This window comes from Diceros bicornis, chromosome 6 (assembly GCF_020826845.1).
Source record: "Diceros bicornis minor isolate mBicDic1 chromosome 6, mDicBic1.mat.cur, whole genome shotgun sequence".
NCBI lineage: Eukaryota > Metazoa > Chordata > Mammalia > Perissodactyla > Rhinocerotidae > Diceros > Diceros bicornis.
In genome coordinates, this window is record NC_080745.1 from 26,235,539 (window position 1) to 26,256,877 (window position 21,339).

Genomic DNA, 21,339 nt, shown 5'->3' on the forward strand with positions numbered 1-21,339 from the left:
CAGCATATAGTTGAGTCATGTTTTTTAATGGAATCTGCCAATATTTGTCTTTTAATTGGTATATTTACACAGTTTACATTTAATGTTGTTATTGCTACATTAGGATTTGTTTTTGCCGTTTTATTTTTTTGTTTTCTGTTCCATTTTTTATTTATCTCTTTTCTTTTTCCAGTCTTCCTGTGGTTTATATAATTTTTCTTTAGAATTCCATTTGATTTACCTGTAATGTTTTTGAGTATATCTCTTTATAGAGCTTTCTTAGTGTTTGCGCTAGGTATTACATTATATATATGTATCACAGCCTACTGGTAACATCATTTTACCACTTCGAGTGAAGTATAAAAACCTTACTTCTTTTACAGCCATTATTTCTTTGAGTACTTTTTCAACCCTGTCCTCTTTTTCCTCTCCTTCCAGGACTCCAATGACACAAATGTTAGATCTTTTTTTATTGTCTCAAAGGTCCATGAGGCTCTTTTCATATATTTCCAGTCTGTTTTCTCTTTGTTGTTCAGATTGGGTATTTTCTGTCATTTTGTCGTTCAGTTCACCGGTTGTCTCCTCTGTGCCTTCGATTTTGCTGTTGAGCCTATCCGCTGAGCTTTATATTTCAGTTATTGTATTTTTCAGTTGTAAAATTTCCATTTGGTTCTTCTTTGTATTTTCTGTTTCTTTGATGAGACTTTCTGTTCGCTGAAGATTTCTATTTTTCATTTCTGTGTTTCATTTCATATGTTCATATTGTTTATTGAAGCATTTTTATGATGGCTGCCTTAAAATCATTGCCAGGTATTTCTGACATTTATATTATCTTGGCATTGGAGTCTATTGATTATCTTTTTTCTTCCGGTTTGAGATCTTCCTGGTTCTTGGTATGACAAGGGATTTTCAGTTGAAACCTAGACATTTTTGTATTATGTTATGAGACCTTAGATTTTTATTTAAATCTTATGTTTAATTGGTTTCCTCTCTTGGGTGCTGCCTCATTACTGCCAGGTGGACGTAGAAATCCAGATTCTCTGCTCAGCTTCCAGTGACACTTAGGTGGAGGGGGTGTTCCTTGTTACTGCCACGTGGGGACAAGAGCGCCAATGTCCTGTGACCCCCACCCCACCACCACCACGGTCTCCACTAACACTGTGGCAGAGGTAGTGGACAGCTCATAACTATCTAGCAGGGATGAGAGTCTCAGCTCTGTACTTGGTCTTCTGTGACACCACCCTGCTGGGGGTGTTAGGGAACCTGATTATAGCCTTGAAAGGGTAGAAGTCTAGGCTCCCCACTCAGCCTTTGCTGGTGTGTCTGGTGGGGGCCACAATTTTTTCCCTGGTGTTTGGCTGGACTAGAGCAGTTATTGTGTAAAAGTTTTCTGTCTTGCTGTGTTGCCCTTTTCTGGTCCTGTGGCTAGAGCAGGCTTTCATTGGAGCTTTTTAAAATCTGCGCCCATTGGCATTTCTAGGTTGCCAGTTTGTTCAGCTCCAAGTCTGGGATATATGAGGCAAAAGGAAAACCCAAGGTACTCACCTCTGTCATTCCTGAGACGCCGGAGTCCTGGCCAGTCTGCCTCCTTCTCTAAACTTTTCAAAGCCTTCCTATGTTTCTTTTATCTAGAATGTCTAGAGTTTTAAGTTGTACTGAGCAGGTAGAGTAGGAAAAGCACTTCTACTGCATCTTCTTGGAAGCAGAAGTCCACCTTGGCGTTAAGGATAATTTGTTGCATATGGAATTCTGCATTAGACAGTTTTTGTTTTTGTGTTCCTGCCCTAGCACTGTAAAGATAGGATCCCGTTGCCTTTTGACCTTTGGGGTTAAGGAACCTAGTTTCTTTATAGAGAATTTTTTTTTCCTAATTGCTTTTACAGTCTCTGTCATTCTCCAGTTTCACTATGATGATGTATTTCAGTGTGGATTTATTCTTATTTATCCTTCTCATGGTTCATAGCTTTGTGTGTGTGTGTATGAGGAAGACTGGCTCTCAGCTAACATCCGTTGCCAATCCTCCTCTTTTAGCCAAGGAAGATAGACCCTGGGCTAACATCCACGCCCATCTTCCTCTACTTTATATGGGACGCCGCCACAGCATGGCTTGACCAGCGGTGTGCCTGTCCGCTCCTGGGATCCGAACCTGTGAACCCTGGGCCGCCGAAGCAGAGGGCGCAAACTTAAACTGCTGTGCCACCAGGCCGGCCCCCGGTTCATAGTTATTTTTGATTCTGACAATCCCTTTAATTTTAATTCTGTAAAATTCTCAGTCATTATTTCTTTTAACATTGGCTCCCTACGTCATTCTCTATTTTTTCATTCCAAAATACTTATTAGATCTATGTTGGACCTTTTCCTTAAATCTTCCATGTTTCTTAAACTCTAATATTTTCTCTCTCTTCAACTCTCTGTGCTGCCTCCTGGTAATTTTCTCCAGTTCACTAATTTTCTCCTCAGTTTTTTTCCTTCTGCTGTTTAACCCATCCATTGACTATTTAATTTCAATGACTGCAATTTTTATTTCTAGACACATTCTAGAAATCTACCTTTCTTTCATATCATCTTATTCTTTCTTATAAATTCAATTCCTTTTTTTAAATGGTATTCATTATCTTGAATATACTTTATCATGTGTTTTTGTTTTTTTCATCAAATTCCTGTAAGTGTAATCTGTCTGTAGATTGCTAACTCACTCATGGTGAATTGTTTCCTTGAGTGTTTTATAATTTTAGGTTGTGAACTTATCTTCAGAGGAGCTGTATGTGTGGGAATCCTAGGTATCTTGAGTTGAGGGTGTGTCTTTCCAGAGTGATCTGGCTTGCTTCTTCCAGGCATCCCAGAGATAACCTTTCAAGAGCCATTTTTATTATTGTCAATTTCTTGACTTGGAGGTTCATTGTCCACATGTTTATTTAAATTTGAATTTACTAGCCCATGACTGATCTTCAAGGGGAATGGTTTTCCCATTCTGCTGAGAGCCAGGCAGAGTCAGAGAAGGCTCCGAGTCTTCCTGAGCTAATGCGTGGATTTTTTTCCCCAGCCTACCCTTTCACTTTAGGCCTTGCCCTGAAGAGAACTCAGATTCAGCTCCCTACTCCGTCCTTCATGTAGGCACAGCCCACCACACAGGTATTAAAACTCAATACTGACAGTCCTCCATCTGGGGCCCTACTGCTTTTTTCAGTTTCCTCTCTGTTCCAAGCATCTAGAGATTTCCTTTTCTTCACTAAAAGCTCAGCTATGTGTTTTTTGGAAAGATGATATATTTTATCCAGCTTTTTTAGGTGTTTGATTCAAAAGGTTTTTCAAACAAAAAGGTTTTCTATTTAAGTATAAATACCTTTTTGAGTTACAAGAATCAGAGTATGAAGAGTTTGTTGGTGGAATTAAATATTTTTACATATGAAAATCACACATCTTACTTGTCTTTTGTCCAGCAAGGTGCTATTCAATTGGTAATGTTACCCTTTTACCTGTTGAGGCAGTGGTGTGATCTGGATAGCAATTACCATAGCAGAGTACATTTAAGCAAAACTTCCAAAGCAGAAAATAACGAGGGAATAAGCATTAAGCCAAAGTCTATGCTTAGATATATGAGTTTAAATTCTAGGATTACATGGATTTATGAAATTCATTTTTCTATTAAATATAAAATATAAGAAACATTTGAATTTGTGTATACACCATGTCTTTTCTCTCTCAAGATTTACTGTTGCCGACATATTGACAGCATCTTTACCTGGTTCTCATCTTCTTCTGTTTACAACTTATACAGTGTATTGGGTTTGTTTCTTAAATAGAAGAGGGTATTGAATAAGATTAAGAAATTTTAATATTTTCATTTTAACCTGGCAATCTTAACCATCTTCCCTTCGATTTCTTGGTGGTAAAAAACTATTAAATGACAATGATTAGACTTGGCATGCTTAATTTTTTGTGTGTATGGTAAAATATACATAACATAAGATTTGTTATTTTAACCATTTTAAGTCTACAGTTCAGTGGTGTTATGTATATTCACTTTGTTGTTGCAACCATCACCACCATCTATCTCCATAACTTTTTTATTTTTCCAAACTGATACTCATATTCATTAAACAATAAATCTCCATTTCCTTTCCCCCCAGCCCCTGGCAACCACCATTCTACTTTCTGTCTCCATGAGTTTGATGACTCTAGGTACCTCATATAAGTGGAATCATACAGTGTTTGTCCTCTTGTGACTGGTTCATTTCATTTAGCATAATGTCCTCGAGATTCATCCATGTTGTAGCCTGTGTCAGAATTTCCTTCCTTTTTAAGGCTGAATAGTATTCCATTGTATGTACATACCATATTTTGTTTATCTGTTTATCCATCGATGGATACTTGAATTGCTTCCATCTTTTGGCTACTGTGAATAATACTGCTATGAGCATGGATGTGGCATGCTTTTAAAACATGCAATGAGAAATATAAAACTGTTTGTATTTTTAAATGCTGACAATTCCAGTAACACTATTTTATAAGTTTAATTGCCTATAACCATTTGAAAATCATGAGAGATTGAATAGACTTAATCTCTGAGTGATGATGAATGTAGCTGTTAAGAAACAGGTAGGCCAAGCATTGGTAAAGAAATAGACTATTTGGGCTTAATTGGAGGAGAAAAGAAGCCAGGGTAGAGAGTGCTTGGTCTGGGTCTGCACAAGGAGTGTGGGAGTGGCAAACGAGGGAATGAGGAATATGGAGCAGGGCCTTCAGGGCCACAAAATATGTCTGGCAGCGTGGGGGTTAGCAGTGGTGGGTCGGGATCAGAGAGTGAGGGGTGGAAGAGGACGTTGGTACACTGTAGCTCCTAGGCTCGGCAGAACTCAAGTTCTTTGCTAACAGAAAAAGCAAAATGAGTCACCAAGGCAGTGTGGGGCTACTGATACTCCGTCATGCAAATTTACAAATTCTATTCTGGAAATCCTTTGCTTCCATTTTATGGAAAATAATACCCCAAATTAAATATGTTACTCTGTGTAAAGAAGAAATGAAGAGCTCTCTTCTACGTTGAAGGAGACATTTCACACTTGGAATACTGACCCACACTTGGCTAAAGCTGTCCTTCCTACAAGTTACAGATGAGAGAATAGAAGCAAGACCACAAAAATCTGCATGAGCAGGGGAAACTTACACCTGTTTTTAAAAGAAGAAAGGAGTGGACTTCTCAAAGCCTATAAGTCTACTAGATTTTTTTCTTTTGTACAGAAAACCCTTGAAATTTCTAGGCTGTTTTTGCTTATTGCTGCATATTCATATTTCTTTGAATAGTGGCTAGCAAAGAGACAAATTTTATTCATTATAAGAGTAGTTTTCAAATTTCCAACAGCAAAGGAAATTTTCCCAAGAGTGTTTGAGAAACACTGACTTAGTCTGTAAACCAGATATCAAAAAGGTGTAAAGGTAAGTCAACATGTTTTTGTCATTTTCACAAAATATTGTTAGCTCTTTTTTCTGTTATATTAATAACTAAGATTTCTTTTTATGATTGTAGTCTAAGAATAAATTCATAGCACCTGTTTTAAAGTTATTTTTCACAGTCTCTTTTTGTTTTTCAGATTTTTTGTTTAAGTTCTTGGTCATTGGAAATGCAGGAACTGGCAAGTCTTGCTTACTTCATCAGTTTATTGAAAAGAAATGTAAGTGATATCAGACAGTCACTGTTGCATGCGTGTCTTCTGAGAGTGCTCTCTTGCTCAGATTTGTTTATAGCAGAACTTCCGAATATTTTTTCAGGGAAAAAGTCGTAGTTTAAAAATATTGTAAAGTAACATTAAAAGTTAGTTGTTAAACTTTTAGTAATATGATTTTTTATTAAGTTAGCATTTCAGTTTTATAGTGGTTCATTGTTCAGTATATAGTGAATCATACTGAACATTTTCCAGATATCAAAATAGAATATGATGATGTGGAAGACAGCAGAGGAATTCCATTTCCTGACAGGGAGGGCCCAAGAAGCCCTAGTAGTACATTTTGGATAAAACAGTAATGTTTGGTCTTCAGTGGCCTTGTATTGTAGTTAAGGGAGCTATTGTCATCAGTTCTGTTTTACAGGTACAGAACTAGTTTTAGAGAAGTTGGTGTGTGCTCTTGGAATGGTCACCTAGGAATCGGTTAGCCCAGGCCTTTTGACCACAGAACCCATCTTTTGCCATTGACTTGTACTGTTTTGGTAAGGAAGGTTGAATTTTTTTCATTCCAAACTGTTGTGAAAGACTGTAGGTTTGAAGGCCGTTAAAATAAACAGTGCTTTTATAATAATGGAAAGAATAATAATGACCTGTCTATTTAGTGGCAGTCGAGTGAAGGCACAAAAACAGAATTTCATTTAATGAAGAACATCTTAAGCCGGTATGCATGAGATACATTCGGTAGTGGGTGAAATGGAGACAGCATGGGGTGTCTTGGCAAAGAGCTTTGAATAATAAAATTCTTGAAATGTATTCTGCTACTTCCATTTTCGTCAACCAAGGGCTTGTTGGAACCTCTGTTTAGTAACGTGGACCCAGCATGGGTTAGTCACAGAACCAGTCCTTACTGAATTTAACAAGTATTCATTCACTGGGTGGTCCAGGTTTCTTTACAAGTTGCCAAGACTTTGCATTGTACCGTCTCAGAAAAGAACACCCAAGGACACTGGGATGAAAACTCAGCTCTCTCAGTCTTTCTCTCCTCTGTGGAGAGCTCTCCCTGATAGTCCTCCCCTAACTCCTCACGTTGGAGACAGGGAGCTGTGTTTGGTTAATTTGCGTGGTCAACAGTAATGATGTAATAAGGCTTCATTTTATTTCTCGTGTGGCATCTCAGGATGCCATTGGCATTTGAAGGCTTTTACTCCGAGGTTTGCCCGGTGGCTTAATTCTAGTGGGTGTCCATGCCCAGGCATGAGACAAGCTGGTATAGTCAGTATTAACCTGTCATCCCCCATTCGCTCAAGACACAGCTGTCAAATGGCACCCCTGATTTCTGGTACAATTAAATTCTGTCCTATTATAAAATATTCTGTCCTCTGTTATAAAATATAAACTGGTCAATGGATTATATAGCCATTATGTTTGTTTTTAGCTTATCCTTTCATCATCACAGAAATTTTCTTTTATAGACAGCTTATTCCAGTTGGGTTTGGCACACTACTTATTTTTCCTGCCTCCCTGTCCTTACAAACAGACAGTATTTTTTTCTCTAACAAAGTCATTGCAAATTATTGCCATACAAAACTAAAATTCATGAGAACTCCACAGCTGTAATCTTTGTAGAGTTTTTGGTTTGGGAGTATGTTTGTTGGTTGATTTTTTTTTTTTTTTTTTTACTCTATCTTTTCCACTTTTTCTCTTAATCTTTGTTGTCCATCAAGTTTCTTTTTGGGCTACAGTGCTTTTCCCTCCCTTTACTTTTATTTCTTTAGAATATTTATCCATTCAGATAGTTGAAACTATCACTACCTCATTATTGACCAAATTGCAGATCTGTCGCTGGGCAGTAAGTCTTTCAAGATGGTACCCAGGTATTTACTCACCATTTGTGAGTACCTTAACAGTGGGCGGGTGGACAGGGTTCTCATATGGCGTGGCCACCTCCAAGCTTAGGCTTTAAAATGTATGGTTTGTTTTAGGGGTTTTGAGAAAAGGTTTTGTTGTCTCTTTGAGAATAGGCACTGTGTATATTTTGTTTAAAACAGTGAGTGCTTCTTATCAGTTGACTGTTGGAGAAATGAATGGCTGAAGTAAATGACATTTTTCATTGACCTAACCCTTGATTTTGGTGTTACTTATTTAACTCTGTAAGCCTGTTTCCTTAATGTTCTAGAATTAAATATCTTGTTCTTTTTCTTTTTCAGTCAAAGACGACTCAAATCATACAATAGGAGTGGAATTTGGTTCAAAGATAATAAATGTTGGTGGTAAATATGTAAAGTTACAGATATGGGATACAGCAGGCCAAGAACGATTCAGGTAGCTTTTTCTCTAACTTAATAAAAATATTTGAAAATTGGATTTGAAATGATCAGTTATATTCTCTTAATATATATAGCTCCCTCCTCCCCCCCACAGATTTCAGAAACTTCACCTCTGGAAGCTTTAAGACAAGCTAAAAGTCAGTTCTTCTCCGTGCAGCACGGATTTACTAAAGAATACATTAGAATCTCTTTCGAGTGAATGCATCCTAGTTTAGAGGCTGACTTACTCTTCGGAACCAGTGAGCACATGAGGAGGAGGTGGCATGGCGTGTTCTACAGTGAACTTTTAGATTAAAATCAAGGCAGAGTCATAGCACAAACAATTTTTCTCTATATTTCACTTTTAAAGGAGAGTTTTCAAAAACCTCTTTAGGGATTTTGTTTAACTAGAGCATGTTCTGATGGTTGATATACATTCCACAAAATATTCTCTCCTCCACACTTGTATTACACTACGGTTATAGTTGATGTTCAAAATGATGACCCCAGAGCGCTGCAGATATGGTTACATGTTTAATATTCTGTAACTACTAAAGCAAGAAAGTAGATTCATATTTCAGTTGTGTTTTTTGAACAGATACACAAAGTCAAAACAGAACAGATATTCATAGTTTCAAAGTTCAGTTAAATAAAACTCACTCCCACTGCAAGCATTTCACTTAATTAAAGTCAGGTATGTATTATATTTTAAAGGCTCAATAATTGTTTGCTTCAAAAATATCATAACCATTTTTATTGATGTCATAATAGTTTATAACATTGTAAAATTTTAGTTATACATTATTGTTTGTCAGTCACCATATAAATGCATCCCTTCCCCCCTTGTGCCCACCCCCCAACCCCCTTATCCCTAGTAACCACCAAACAGTTCTCTCTGTCCGTGTGTTAGTTTATCTTCCACTTATGAGTGAAATTGTGTGGTGTTTGTCTTTCTCTCTCTGGCTTATTTCGCCTAACATGATACCCTCCAGGTCCATCCATGTTGTTGCAAATGGGACGGTTTTGTCTTTTTTGTGGCTGAGTAGTATTCCATTGTATATTATATATACCACATCTTCTTTATCCAGTCGTCAGTTGAGGGACACTTAGGTTGTTTCCACTTCTTGGCTATAGTGAATAATGCTGCAATGAAGATAGGGGTGCATAAGCCTCTTTGGATTGTTGATTTCAGATATCATAACCATTTTTAATCTCAGTCATTCTTCTGGAGGCACTGATTAATCACGGTGGATTCAATTCAGATACTTATGTCTTCTCAGCCCCGGAGAAGTGACTGAAATGACTATAAAATAACTGAAATAGAATTAACTCAAAAAGACTGAAAAAGGGAGAGTGCATAATTATGATTAAGAGATTTCCAAAAAATGCTAAAGATAGGGAATGGATGGCATAGTGACTGACTTAAAACAGAGGACGCTCCGTTGTAAGTGCTTGTAATGGGGGAGGCCAGTGAGCAGGAAGCCATTTCTTCCTCTGAATCCCAGAAAAGGGCAGGATTTGGAAGCATCAGGCTCTACAGAAGGGACGGGTAAAAGTGTTGATATCACATGTGCACACACACGCACGATGAGAGGTTCAGTCTCTGAGTTGAAACAGGGTCTAGACCCAGGGTCATAGGCCGGGCAGAGGGCAGGGGTGAGGCAAGGACTGCAAGTCTGCAAACCTAACCCTCTTCCCCCAACTCCTCCGTGGTTGCTGGCAGCCAGGTGTGATGTCTCAGGCAGGAGAAATGATTCTTCTCTACAGAAAAATGAGTAGCCTCAAAGGAAAGACCTGAAGAGAATACCATTTTGGTTTCCTCAGTAAAAAAGCCCGATCTCTGTCCAGCTGTCCTACAGTGAGCCTTCACCGCACACATAAAGAGCTTCTTTAGACTTTTTCATTCCTTGCTTTTGAATATAAATGACCAACCAAGGATCACCAGGCATTTGAAGAAAGTTTCTAAAATAAAAGAAAGATTCCAAAATAAAGAAAATAGGAACTTGGAGGGAATAGGAAAAAACACTAAAACTACAGTATCTTCAGAAATACGAGCAGAGATTACATTCAAGAAATGAGAACAGAATTATATTTAGAAAAGAGCAATTGAGGGGCCGGCCCAGTGGCATAGCGGTTAAGTGTGCGCGCTCCACTGCTGGTGGCCCAGGTTCGGATCCTGGGCACGCACCGACGCATGGCTTGTCAGGCCATGCTGTGGCGGCGTCCCATATAAAGTGGAAGAAGATAGGCACGGATGTTAGCTCAGGGCCAGTCTTCCTCAGCAAAAAGAGGAGGATTGGCATGGATGTTAGCTCATGGCTGATTTTCCTGACCAAAAAAAAAAAAAAAACAGCAATTGAAATAGTATATTAAATAGAGTAGTGATCTTCCAGAAAGTTAAACGAGAAACTTGAGATGAAAGGGGAGAGACAACATGAAGAATCAATCCAGAAGGTCCACTGCCTGACTTTTAGGAGTTCCAGAAGAGAGAAGAGCAGAGGAAACAAGCAAAGAAAATTTTCCACTGAAGCAATGAGATTCCAGAATTATTGGCCCATATTATGCTAACTACAAATGAGTGGGGAAAAAATCCAGACCAGGGCATGTCATGTGCAATATCAGAACACCAGGGATGAAGTGAAGATAGAAAAATATTCCAAGAGGAAAAAACAGTCCATATAAAGGATTAGAAATGAGAATTGCATTGGACCATTCAACAGCAACATTTGGAAGCTAGAAGATAATGAAGGATTGCCTTCAAAACTCAGCATGAAATATTCTTTTTAACTATAATTCTAAACTTAGCCAAACTATCAAGTAAATGTGAGAGTAAAATCAGAATACCTTCAGATGTGCAACTGTGGGGGGAAACAAAGGTTATCTTTCACATATTCTCAGAAACTTCAGGAAGATATACTTCACCAATACAAGGGAGTAGACACAGAAAGAGGAAGATGTGAAGCTGACAGGGGCCCCAGCCCGGGGGGAACAACGAGGGACTGTCGTGAGGTGTCATCATGTGATGATGCTGCCCGACTAGGAAAATGACAGGAAGGGGGGTGTAATGTGAGTGAGCTCAAGATTCTTATCAAAGCAGGGAAGCAATGAGCTCTGAAATCAACAACTCAGTGGTTTCATAAGCATTTTATAGAAACATGGACACAAATGCCAGAAGAACGAAGATCCATGAAAGTAAGGATTGTTTTATTTTTTGTTTGTTTGTTTCTCCAGAGCCCAGAATTGTGTCTAGCACATTGGTGTTCAACGTGTGTTCTTTAATGACCTAATCCAAGAAAAAAATTGATCCTGAAGAAGAGTGCTTGCCTTGGGAGGGAGGGGGGAAGAGGGAGGCGGGAGACAGTGGAGTTTCATGTCCAGCCTTCGAGCAATATTTTACTTTAAAACTATGTACATGTATTACTTTGGTTTAAATTACTTTTGAAAAAAGATTCAATAACTCAAAAAAGTATTCTTAAATACTTTAATTTGTATAATTGAATAATTTATGTAAAATAATTAATAGATGTAATTTAGTGTATCTTGAGGAGAACTGTTAGGTACTCTTTCTCTAAAAACTAGATGCTTGCTGCAGCTAAAATAGAAAAGAGTTGCCTCTTAATGTATGTGGAAAAGAGGTCTTCCCCTGCTCCAGGAGGCTCCCTGGGGAAGAGCTGACAATCCAGTCCTCCTCGTGTGCCTGGCTGCCATTTCTTAAAGCATGTGCCCCTCTGTGGTCGTGGTCTAAAGGGGGAAAGAGGAAGGTTCAAGCTATGTACCTGCCTTTGGAGTTTAAGAGCTAAAAAGTAAATTTAAAAATAGCTGCCCTTTTCAAAGTATCAAAATAATAATGAGTAGTTCTGGCTTTTTTTAATAAGTTCCACAGTTTTCTTTTTTCCCAGAGATAGGCACTGTTCATTTTTGTGGTGCCTGTTTTCTGACACCAAATGAGTGGGGTTTTTCCACACCAGTTATCCAGTTCTCCAACACCTACTGTATACCCAGCAATTCAGTTCTGTCACTATCTGGAGTTAGCGTCAGACCCCACGGGTTAAGGGTCTGGTCCCGTAAGCATGCCCCCACTTCAGACACTAGTCACAAATGGGGTGTCCAGGCCATGCTCACTTCTGCCCAGCAGACTACAAATTTGGGGGTTCTCAAGACCCCTCCCCCAGGTTTGCTGGAACAACTCACTGAACTCAGGAAAGCAGTGTATTTACTATTACCAATTATAAAGGTGCAACCCAGGAACAGCCAAATGGAAGAGATGCACAGGGCAAGGCGTGTCGGAATCAGGTGCTGAGCTCTCATGCCCTCTCTGGCTGCACTACCCTCCCAGCACCTCCATGTGTTGAGGAACTCAGGAGCTCTCTGGACCCCATTGTTATGGAGGTTTCAGTGTGTAGGCATGGTTGATTACATCATTGACCATTGGTGATCCAGCTTGACTTCCAGCCCCTGAATACAGGGGGCCTTGTAGGCCTTGACGAGGAGTTCAGTTCCTCTGGAGAATGGATGGAGAGACAACAAGTGGTGCCTGCATGGCAGTAGGGACACCAGGCATAGGACTGCAGGGGTCCAGGCAGAGACCTGGTGGTTTGGACTAGGATGGTGCTGGCGAAGATGGAAAGACATGCACAATATAGGATATGTTTAGTTAGTGAGACAGGACCTGACGGTTCAAATATGGAGATGGACGAAAAGAGGAGTCAAGGATAAACGCAGAGATTTCTGGCTGTACAAGCAGAGTGGATGGGTGATGTCCTCCTCCCACCGGCCAGGATGGACCTGGAGGCGGGGAACCAGAGTTCTGTCTTATAAATGTTGTGTGTGACATGTTCATTAGGCAGTCACATGGAGATGTTGGGGCAACAGTTGGATCTTACAGAAGTAGTCTGAGCTGAGGATTAAATTTGAAAAGAGAACCCAGTTCCCAGCCCTGGGGAACTCCAGTACAAACTGGGCAGAGTCAGAATAATGCTCCAAAGATGGAGAAGCAGCAGTGGCTGGTAAGAGAGGAGGAAGAAGGGAGAGATGGGCCTGCAGAGGCGGAGCGAGGAAGGAGTTCTGGCAGTGGCAAAGCAAGGCAGAGGGACAGGACAGAGAATGCCACTGGATTCACATATGCAAAACTCACCTGACCTGACAGGCTGTTTCAGTGCAGCAGCGGAGGTGGACACCACATTGGAGGTGAAGAGAAGGACGCATCTGGTAAAGACAGCTCTTGAGAAATTTGGATTCGGGGAAGAGCCAACAATGGGATAGTAGCTGGCAGGATTGTGCAGAGTGCTTTGTTCTTTTTTTTTGAGGAAGATTTGCCCTGAGCCAACATCTGTTGCCACTCTCCCTTTTTTCCTCCCTAAAGCCCCACTGGATAGTTGTATGTCGTAGTTGTACATCCTTCTATTTGCTACTATGTGGAACCCGCCTCAGCATGTCTTGATGAGTGGTGCATAGATGCGGGCCTAGGATCGGAACCAGGGAACCCCAGGCCAAAGCCGCGTGCCTGGACTTAACCCCTATGCCACCAGGCCAGCCCCCTGTTCTTCTTTTTTGAGTTGGGGGTACCAGAGCAAATTTTATTTTGCTAATGGGAAAAAATCTGCCAAAGAGGGAGAGATTGGTAACGCAGAGGAGAAAGGCTGTTAACTGAAAGAAAAAGTCCTCGCGAATGGGAGAAGGGATAAGGCGCTCAGTTGAGATAGTACAGCCTTCTTGTCAGTGATGGGCAGGACGTGAGTCCAGGGGCACGGAGGCTGGGGATTCCTGTTGGAAGATGAGGGTGGTCCCATCTGAGGAGTGCCCTTTTCCCCAGGAAGAAGCGGGGGCAGCTGTGCAGGGGGGTGGGGAAGACACGGAACCCCCAGAGGAAGCCAAGCGGGATGCTGAGCGCTCAGCGCCCCCTGGGGTCTGTGATGGCTCTGTCCGCCTCCAGATGCCGCCCTCCTCGGAAGTTCTCCAAGCTGGCTGCAGTTCTATGCGAGAGCCTCATCCTCCTTGTAGAGAATATCCTACTGGTCCCAGCCTGACAGCCTCACCTCCCCGTCGTTCCTGTGATGTGATTTTCGGACAGAATAGCTCCTCATACGTATATTCAGATCTCTCTGAATCGTGTGTGGTGTGGTTTACAAACCAAAAACGGGCGCTTTTCTGTTGGAGGCTGGTGCTCAGTAGTGAAGGGTCTTGACTGGTTGAAAGTAAGAGCAGCATATCTCTTCCAGGTCTGTGACGAGAAGCTACTACAGAGGTGCCGCTGGGGCTCTCCTCGTCTATGACATCACCAGGTAATGCAGACCCCGCGGAGGGCAGCTGGGCGCTCGTCTCCCGAGGCCCGTTCTGCGCAGGCGCACCTGGTGCAGCGTGTGCTGTGTGTCGGGCGCGCGCCTGCCTGCGGTTTAGGAAGCCAGTCAATCCTCTCATTTCGGGTCTTAAAGATTTTTGAAGCATTCCCAGCATTACTTTACCACGTAAAGAAATATGTTGGTAAGGTTTTCGATAGATAAAGCATCCCCAGTGTTTCATAGTTTCTTAACACGATGCTTTGACACTTTCCTTAAGGTTCACACAGTGAAGCTTTAGGTGTGGTAAATTATTAGAAGGAATTGACATTGACCAAGATTGAGGGCACAGGCTCTGGGCTTAGACTGCCTGGGTTGCAGTCCCAGTTCCGGGTTACCAGCTGTGTGACATCCTCAGGCAAGGTGCTCTCGCTGTCTGGACTTTTGTCTGTTATATGAAGTAATGATGATTGTGTAATACTCGTGAGGTTATTGGGCGGTTAAATTGGTTAATATAAAGCTCTTGGCACATCATAAGGATCTGAGTGCAATGTCCTGTGTGAAGCTATCACTCACGTCGCAATTAAATTAAATTAAAATTAAAATTCAGTTTCTTGGTCTCACTGGCCCCATTGCAAGTTCTCAGCAGCCACATGTGGCTGGTGGCAGCTGTATTGGACAGTGCAGGTTATAGGACGTTCCTGTCCTCGCAGAAATCCCATCAGACAGCACTGATCTCGGCATTTGCTAGCACCACCTTAGAATTGTGCCTTCTAAACCATATCATCTGGGGCCTCTTTCTGGGTAGGAACTTGGTGAGAGGGTGTCGCCCTGCTGCTGTGACACACACCCAGTCTGTGTGTTGGGAGCGAGCACTCTGGTGAGGAGGTGGGCAGCTCCTGGCCCAGCCCAACAACACTTGCCCAGGCGGTGAAAGGCTCAGCTTGCTCAAATGTGAAGTCAGTAGGCTATCAAAGTGTGCCAGTAGAGGAAATTTGTCCTTAGCTACATGAGGGCTGAAGACAGCAGGTCTGACAGTTGGTCCTGGAGTCTGACAGACTTGGTCAAATCCTGTCTCTGCCAGTGGCTGCTGTGTGACTTTGGGCAACTTAATGAATCTCCCTGGGCCTCAGGTTTCTTATGGAAAAGGGAGATAATCACAGAGCCTGTGTCATAGAGTCCTCATAAAGAATCAGTGTGATAACTTCCTATATAACAAAGTACCAGCATATTGCATGGTTTTGTTAAATGGCAGCAGTTAGCTGTTAGATCTTGCTTACCGGAGTGTGGTACATACTAAGAAAGAGCTCAATGAATATTTGTAAAATGAAGGAAGGGTCTTCTGTTTCCTTTTGCACCCTGATTGGGCAAACAAAAAAACAACAAAATGTCTGACTTGCTGTTTCATTTTCCTAGAAACAAAACGAAACAAGCCCTGTGGGTATGATGTATACTTGGGGTGTTCAGGTTATCCGAGTTATCCTAAAGGTTGTTGGCATTACCCTGACACATTTAAAAGCAGTGTGAGTAGTGTGAATGACTGGAAAGAGTTGCTAGTTTTGTAAAATACATGTATTATTTTCACAATCTTGTATTACACAGCCGAGAAACCTACAATGCGCTTACTAATTGGTTAACAGATGCCAGAATGCTAGCAAGTCAGAACATCGTGATCATCCTTTGTGGGAACAAGAAGGACCTGGATGCAGATCGTGAAGTTACTTTCTTAGAAGCCTCCAGATTTGCTCAAGAAAATGGTAAGTGACCTTTACCGATTACTGCTTTTCAAATGGCAGATTTGGGGGTAATAACATTGCTCACCAAACATCTGGAGTTTTAAGATTAAACTATATATAGGAAATGTGGAATTTCCAATTTTTTTACTATAAATTTAGACTTACCTAACATTTTCACTATATTGCCTTCTGCCTACAAAAGTTATTGTAATGATAAAGCAAATGTATTAATGTTCTGTAATGACTTTTCAGTCTAGGATGTTTGAATGTTATAGGTCTTGGTTTAAAATGAAATTTAGGGCCGGCCCCGTGGCATAGCAGTTAAGTGCACGCGCTCCACTGCTGCTGGCCCAGGTTCAGATCCTGGGCACGCTCCGATGCACCGCTTGTCAGGCCATGCTGTGGCAGCGTCCCATGTAAAATGGAGGAAGATAGGCACAGATGTTAGCCCCGGGCCAATCTTCTTCAGTAAAAAGAGGAGGATTGGCATGGATGTTAGCTCAGGGCTGAGCTTCCTCACAAAAATAAATAAATAAATAAAATGAAATTTATAACAATAATTTTTAAAGGCCCTAATCAGATGATGTTATTTTTTAATGTAATTTGAAGCTAAGTTGGTGAAATATTAGATCTAAACAGAAAGAGAAGCAGAAGAAATCCTGCGCTTATTGGCTTTATTTTACTTACATTAAATTTAAGTCATTTGGTTATAGATGCCTTTGAAAATTCTCTGAATTTCCATATAGAATACATGAGAATGGCACGTAAAATTAGTGGTTGCTTATAGATAACAGAATGATAAAAATTCAGATATTTTAAATAACTTTAATTTTTAGAACCAATCAAGAACTAAAATATCCCAATATCAATTTTCAATTAGACTCTAGGACTACCAAATTGTATTCCTAGCAATTGGCTGATTTTCTGCTAAGAAGATAAACGTGAGAAAAACATAAGCCATTATGAGTTTGTAAAGAAGCTATTTAGAAATATAGAGGCTTCGAATGTTAAAGCTCAGAAGGAATTTAGGTATCATTTAAATGAGCCTCCTTTTTACAAGTAAGGGAAGAGGCGGCTGGAGAGGCTGTGGTTTGCCTGCGAGAGCACGGAGAGCAGGCCTCTCTGCTGGGATTGTCACTGCTCTGGTGGACAGGAAGAGTGTTAACTCATCTAAGGCCTCTTCAGGGTCAGAATGACACACTGCAATATGGTCCCTTCAAAAATGTAAACACTTGTGGGTTGTGTTTGTGGTGACATAAAAATTATTTGGAGAAGGAAATTGCTACTTAGTCTTCTATCAGCAAGTGGGCCCTTTCAGCCAGCCTCCTGCTTACCCAGCATTGGTGATTGCTCAGTCTCTTCAACAGATTTAAGTGCTAGTACAAGATACTAGTTACTTTTCAGAAAAGGTTAGAATTCTAACATTTAAAAAATATATTGAGGGGCCGGCCCCGTGGCGTAGTGGTTAAGTGCGCGCCCTCCACTGCTGGCGGCTAGGGTTCGGATCCCAGGCGTGCACCGACATACCGCCTGTCAGGCCATGCTGTGGCGGCATGTCACATAAAGTGGAGAAAGATGGGCACAGATGTTAGCTCAGGGCCAGTCTTCCTCACAAAAAAAAATTAAATAAAATAAATGAAATAATTAAAAATATATATATATTGACATTTGTTGATTTTATATTTACAGAAACACATGGTTTTAAGTAATAGATTACACACCTCCTGCTATTCTAAGATAATACTGAAAAAGCTGTTAGTAATTGAATAATTATGATTGTCTTCTAAATAATGGCTTCATATTTTGTTTGATGTCATTTTTAGAGCTGATGTTTTTGGAAACAAGTGCACTAACAGGGGAGAATGTAGAAGAGGCCTTTGTACAGTGTGCAAGAAAAATACTTAACAAAATTGAATCAGGTAAAAGGCTTTCCATTAATACACTTTTCTTCAGCATATCTTACTCTCTAGCTCAACAGTATCACTTTTTAATATTTCCAGGAGTGATGTGGTCAAAGAGTATCCTCTCTACACCTGCCACCCTGAAATTGCCACTTATGCGTTTGAAGGTCTTGTCCATGTGGCTGAGCTGAAAGCCCAGCCCTCCTTCTTGGTGGCTTCACAGCCCCACTGATGAAAGTGGCCGGGCAGTCAAGGATCTGGTTGTGTTTGCTTTTAGAACTACAGCCTTTGTGGGATCAATCACTTAGAGAAGGAAGAGTGGACCTTTGTCCACTCTCTGACAACAACTCACTAACTCTGCTGGGCCAGTGGTTGTGTCGTGGCGGGGGATCAGCTGTGTGATGTCAAGGGAGTTAGGGGAACATCACGTGATAGTGGTAGTTGCAGGTTGGGCATCATAGAGAATTTATTTCTGAAGCTAACTGAGCATGCCTTAGTAGTAACCTGCCTCATTATTGTATTTGTTGCTTCAGTAAAAATAAATTTAAAATAACCCTAATTTAGGCAGCTGACAAAATACTATGTAGTTGTCATTTATTAAAGTTGATATTTATTTAAATATCAACCAAAATAATATATGGACATTCATCTTTTAATTGATTCATTCAGCTATCTAAATGCCTATTCTTTGTGAGGTGCTGGGATACAAAAATGAGTAAATCACAACCCTTGCCCTCAAGAAATTGTCTTTTGTAGAGGACACTCAAAAGATAATTGTAAAATGGTGTGGTTAATATGTTAATTGAGAGGTACGCTGGATCTTAGGGTCACACAGAGGAGGGGAACCTACCCAGCCAGGGGCGTGGTGTCAGGGAGGGCTTCCAAGAAGAGGTGACAACTGAGCTCAGTCTTTTAAAGTATGAGGAAGAGTGAGGTGGCCAAAGGAGTGAGGAAGGTGGTCCAGCAGAGGGGAGAGCAGGAGTTGAGATTGGCAGAAAATGACGGAAAGTTGAAGTTACTAGAAAGACTGGGGAAGGGAATGGCAGGAGAGAAGGTTGAAGAGAGGCAGCAGCCAGGCCAGTGATGATCGTCAGGGATCTGGAACATTATCTTGTGGGTTGCTGAGTCTCAACCCTGGCTGTACACTAGAGTCACCTGGGATGCTTAAAGATTTGAATCCCAGGCCCTACCTCTGTAGATGCTGAATTAATTGGGCTGAAGTGTGGCCTAGGCATCAGGCTTTTAAAAAGCTTTCTCATATGATTGATTCTAATGTTCATCCAAGATTGAGAACCATTGCTGTAGGGGTGGGAAGCCATTCAAGAGTGGTTAGCAGTAAGAGATGTGGTCAGGTTGTGACTTGAGATAAATCAGATATGTAGGTGGCCATGTTGAGGACAGATTGAAGGGAGAACAGGGCTGGCGGCCAGGATACCAATTAACATGTTTTTGAGTAATTCGGGTGAAAGATAACTGATTAAAGCTTTAACAAGAATGTGGAAGTAGGAGTGAAGAGATATAGATGAACCTAAGAAATATTGTAGCGGTAGCGTGATATGCTAAATGGTAGGGCAGGGCGATTGATTTTTGGGTGGGGAGTGAGGAGGTGGGTCAGGAAAGGAGGAGGAGCCAAGGATAACTTAACTGTCTCCCTTGGGTACCTCGGTAAAGAGATGGCATTAAGCCGGAGGATAAGCAGGTTCAAGGGAATAAAGATGATTCTGATTTGGATGTGTTCCCTTTGCAGTGCCACTGGAACAAACACATGGAGATATCTAGTAAGGTTTGGGGGGAATTCTGGGCTGGCAGTGTACATTTGGGAGCCATCAATGTATAGGAGTACTTGAAACTCTGGAAGGAATTTGATCACCTGAAGAGCAGTGGAGAGTGAAGAGAGCAGTGATAAAGAGCAAAACCCTGGAGACTGAAGCATGAGCAGAGGAAAAGGAGCCTCTGCAAGAAAGACAGAAGGAGATGGTCAGAAGTGGATGAAGAGATCCAGGGAGAGTGGATATCATGTCAGCCAAAATTTGGTCAAAGGCTTGTTCATTATCAAATGCAATAGAGAAAAGTCCCATAGGCTAAGAACTGAGCTGAAAAATATCCACTGGGGTGGGCAATAGGAAGTCATTATTCATCTTTGTCGAGACAGTTCCAGGAGAATTATGAAGGTAGAAGACAGCAATTGAACAAAGAAGAGGTGAGAAAGCAGAGTGTTGGCTCCTCTCTTGAGGAGGGAACTGGTGCAGCAGGGTACAAAGGGTTAATTTAAAGTAAGAGGTTTTGGTGATGGAAGAAACTTGAGCACGTGTAAATGCTGAGAGAGAAGGAGAGGTGGAAGGTAAAGGAGAGAAGGATGAGAGAGGAGATGACAGAGAGAAAGTAGGGTGCGGGGTGAGGCAGGACAGAGGGAGGGTCAGGGGCCCAGACAGAAGGGCTGGGTCTCAACTGGAAGAGGGACACTTCATCCTTTTCTATTTTTTGGATCTGAAAACAAAAAAGAAATTTTTTGACTTAACTTGGTATAAAACTGTTATTTTTAAAGACTCTATAACAATGGTTATCATTAAAATTTGCTTGGTGTTGAGTATTATTAAGCTTAACATGAGGTTTTATTTAAATTACCTTGCTACTTTAATATTGCATCCATAGATACAGTACATAAAAGTTGACTCGTATAGAACATTTAAGATATATTTTTTCTGAGATCATCAAAAATCATAGTTACATCTAGGTGAAAAAATATAAGGATATAAATTAGAATTCTTCAGCAGTACTTTTTTATTTTAATTTTCTAAATAGACAGTACATTCATATGATTCAAAAACCATTATTTCCTCCTTTTTTTATACAAAAGTTAGCAAAAGTTGTAACTATAAATTCTGCATTCACTTTTTGCACTTACTATGCCTATGGATCATTACAAATCAATATATAGAGACTTCCATATACACATATATGCTAATGTACATATATACGTATAATACATGTGTATGTGTAATATTCACTTGTGTGTATTGCCATAATTTATTTAACCTTTCTACTTTGGACATTTGGGTTGTTGCCAGTATTTCACTGTCACAAACAATGCTGCAGTAAATAATCTTTTATATATCATTTCTCATGTCTGTGAGTATATGTGTAGGATAAATTCCCAGAAGTGCATTTGCTAGGTGAAAGAACATAAGCATTTCGAGTTTAGGCAGAGGCTGTCAAATTCCTCCTATCCTGGTTGTAGCAATGTATAATCCAACTAGTAATGAATGAGAATGCTTATTCGCTGAAGCCAGGCCCACGGGGTATATTATCATAGTTGGGTTTTTGCCAGTCTGATAAATGAAAAATGATATCTTCGTAGTTTAATTTCAGATTAATTTATCTTTGTATATATAGTATATTCACATAATTCCAAAGTCAAAAAGTACAAAAGTCAGCCATTATTATCAGTTCTTTATGTCTCCTTCCAAAGATATTTTTATGCC

General features: G+C 40.6%; 1 protein-coding gene across 2 annotated transcripts in view; it reads left to right on the forward strand.

Annotated features, from left to right (window-relative positions):
• The window catches only part of RAB4A (RAB4A, member RAS oncogene family), a 42,833-nt gene that overhangs the window by 15,436 nt on the left and 6,058 nt on the right, over positions 1 to 21,339 (forward strand). The window contains exons 2-6 of one of the 2 annotated variants that reach the window (XM_058543061.1): positions 5,568 to 5,648; positions 7,847 to 7,961; positions 14,164 to 14,226; positions 15,823 to 15,977; positions 17,780 to 17,875. In XM_058543061.1, coding sequence (XP_058399044.1) covers positions 5,568 to 5,648; positions 7,847 to 7,961; positions 14,164 to 14,226; positions 15,823 to 15,977; positions 17,780 to 17,875 — 510 coding nt within the window. Of the gene's footprint in view, positions 1 to 5,567; positions 5,649 to 7,846; positions 7,962 to 14,163; positions 14,227 to 15,822; positions 15,978 to 17,779; positions 17,876 to 21,339 lie in introns of those variants that run through there. The other variant, XM_058543062.1, reaches the window with a different exon arrangement.